The sequence below is a fragment of the Acanthisitta chloris genome, unplaced genomic scaffold, assembly GCF_000695815.1.
Source record: "Acanthisitta chloris isolate BGI_N310 unplaced genomic scaffold, ASM69581v1 scaffold23111, whole genome shotgun sequence".
Lineage (NCBI taxonomy): Eukaryota > Metazoa > Chordata > Aves > Passeriformes > Acanthisittidae > Acanthisitta > Acanthisitta chloris.
The window spans coordinates 25,123-26,990 of NW_008655735.1; the positions used below are offsets into that span (position 1 = coordinate 25,123).

The following is a 1,868-nucleotide window of genomic DNA, read 5'->3' on the forward strand; positions in this document are numbered from 1 at the left end:
TATGTGGGTGAGTAGAGTGAACATGGACTGTCTCAGAAAGAGAGACGTGTTAGCAGAAGTTTGAGGCTTTAGAAAGACTTAGAGCTGTCTGAAAGAAAATACCAACATGGTGCTGAAAGAGCCTTCCTGGAAAGCTAGAGTTTCATCCCTATGTCCATTTTTTCCCATATAGTCTTGAGAGTATAACTTGTAACCACACAGTTTCACTGGTTGTTTTAGTTACTTATTATTTATTTTCCTTGGGGTTTTTTTTAGTATTCAGTTAAATTATAGGAGGTTTCAACCTAATAGATTTCTCTTTAGAAAATTAGATCTGTGAGTACATATGATGAGAAACTGCTCAGCTGTGAGATAGTAGCAATCTCCTGCTGTGTCCAGGTTTGGGTGCTCCAGAGCGCTGAATCTCTGTAATAATACTGTGTTTTTTCAGAAAGTTTGTTGATAAATGGACATACTGTTTGACTATAGAACCCAATGTCAATATGATCTCCTTCAGGTATAAATGTCAGCTATTTGTATTAAAAATAGCTTATTAATAACTCAGGGTTTGCTAGTGGTTTTTCATTGTTTTGGTTTTTGTGGGTTTTCTTAATATTGGAATCATATGGTGATATGATAATAAAAAATACTCTAGCAGGACCAATTCTTCCTAAGAGAATACAGTTATTCTCTGACAGCTCAACTTGGGTTGCAAGGTTTTTACTTATACATTACTGCTTTTGACAACTTTGTTCTATTGAGAGAAACCTAGTTACTGCCAATGCTACATGAAAACTCAGTGAGAATGTTGCTGTACAGTATAAAAGCTATATTTTAGTTTGGGACTTTTTTTAATGCTTTTCCAATGTTGTCCTGCTTCTGAAACTATTGATAAGTGGAGAAATCCACTGTTATCAATTTTCCTCATCTTTTTTTTGTTTTTCAGTGATAAGAAGAACATGGCTGATGGTGTAAGTGATGCTGTAGTGGATATTTTGAGCATGGAAATGGAAGTTGACAGATTGGAAGCAATGAAAATTCTGGCCATGCTTCGAGAAGCAAAACAATATTTGCAGGATGTTTGGAGCTAAATATTTAGCTTTTCCTATGCCTTTGTAACACAAAATACTCCCTTTCACACATACGCTTTTGACTAAAGGTTATTGTCAAAAGTGCTGTCTATAGCCGCACAAGTGGTATCTTTCTCTATTGACCTTTGAGAGTGGAACATGAAACCTTTTAAATGACAACAAACCAGGCTGGCCTTTGAAGCGTGTGGTGTTTTAGAGATGTTACCTAATGGACTGTCTCAGTGCCTTGACTCTCCCCTTTTAAGATTGGTTTAATGTAGAAAGTAAACACTTCTGCACAAGTATAATTCTGTGTTGTCATTACCTCATGTATTTTTTCCTATAATGTGTACATAAAGCAGCTACAGAGTAAATATGTTACACACTGATCTGTGTGTCATCAAATACATTACTGACTTGCCAAGATTTATTTCAACACTTCCTAGATGCTTCTCAAGGCTGCTTATATTTTTTCAGCTTGCACAAAGACAGTAACTGCCAAAAGGAATGAATGTTCAGGATGTTGCACAGAAAGGTTACTGAAGAATTTCAACTCCAAAGTTCTCTTTAAATACTTAGCTTTTTCATTATGTCAGTACACCATGTCTCGAAGTTTGTGACACTCCATGCTAATCCTTATTAGATTTTCCTGCATAATTCTTTTGAAATAGTTTTCATTCCTGTCTCTGAAATGTTTGTGGTTTAATTTATGAGCAGATTTGCCAGTTGGGTTGAATTAGGTTGCTGGAGAAATACTGCTTAGTAAATACTTTCTCAGATTACTAATTTTATTAAGTTGAAGACATATAAAAATATGAT

At 35.2% G+C, this 1,868-nt stretch overlaps 1 protein-coding gene across 1 annotated transcript in view; it reads left to right on the top strand.

Moving 5' to 3' along the window:
- Nucleotides 1-1,070, top strand: part of MTRR (5-methyltetrahydrofolate-homocysteine methyltransferase reductase) — a 22,660-nt gene extending 21,590 nt beyond the window's left edge. Inside the window, exons 13-14 of the mRNA XM_009084053.1 lie at nt 1-11; nt 926-1,070. The exon at nt 1-11 is cut by the window's left edge and continues 166 nt beyond it. Of these exons, the coding sequence (XP_009082301.1) occupies nt 1-11; nt 926-1,070 (156 nt within the window). The remainder of the gene's footprint in view (nt 12-925) is intronic.
- Nucleotides 1,071-1,868: the final 798 nt, after the last annotated feature.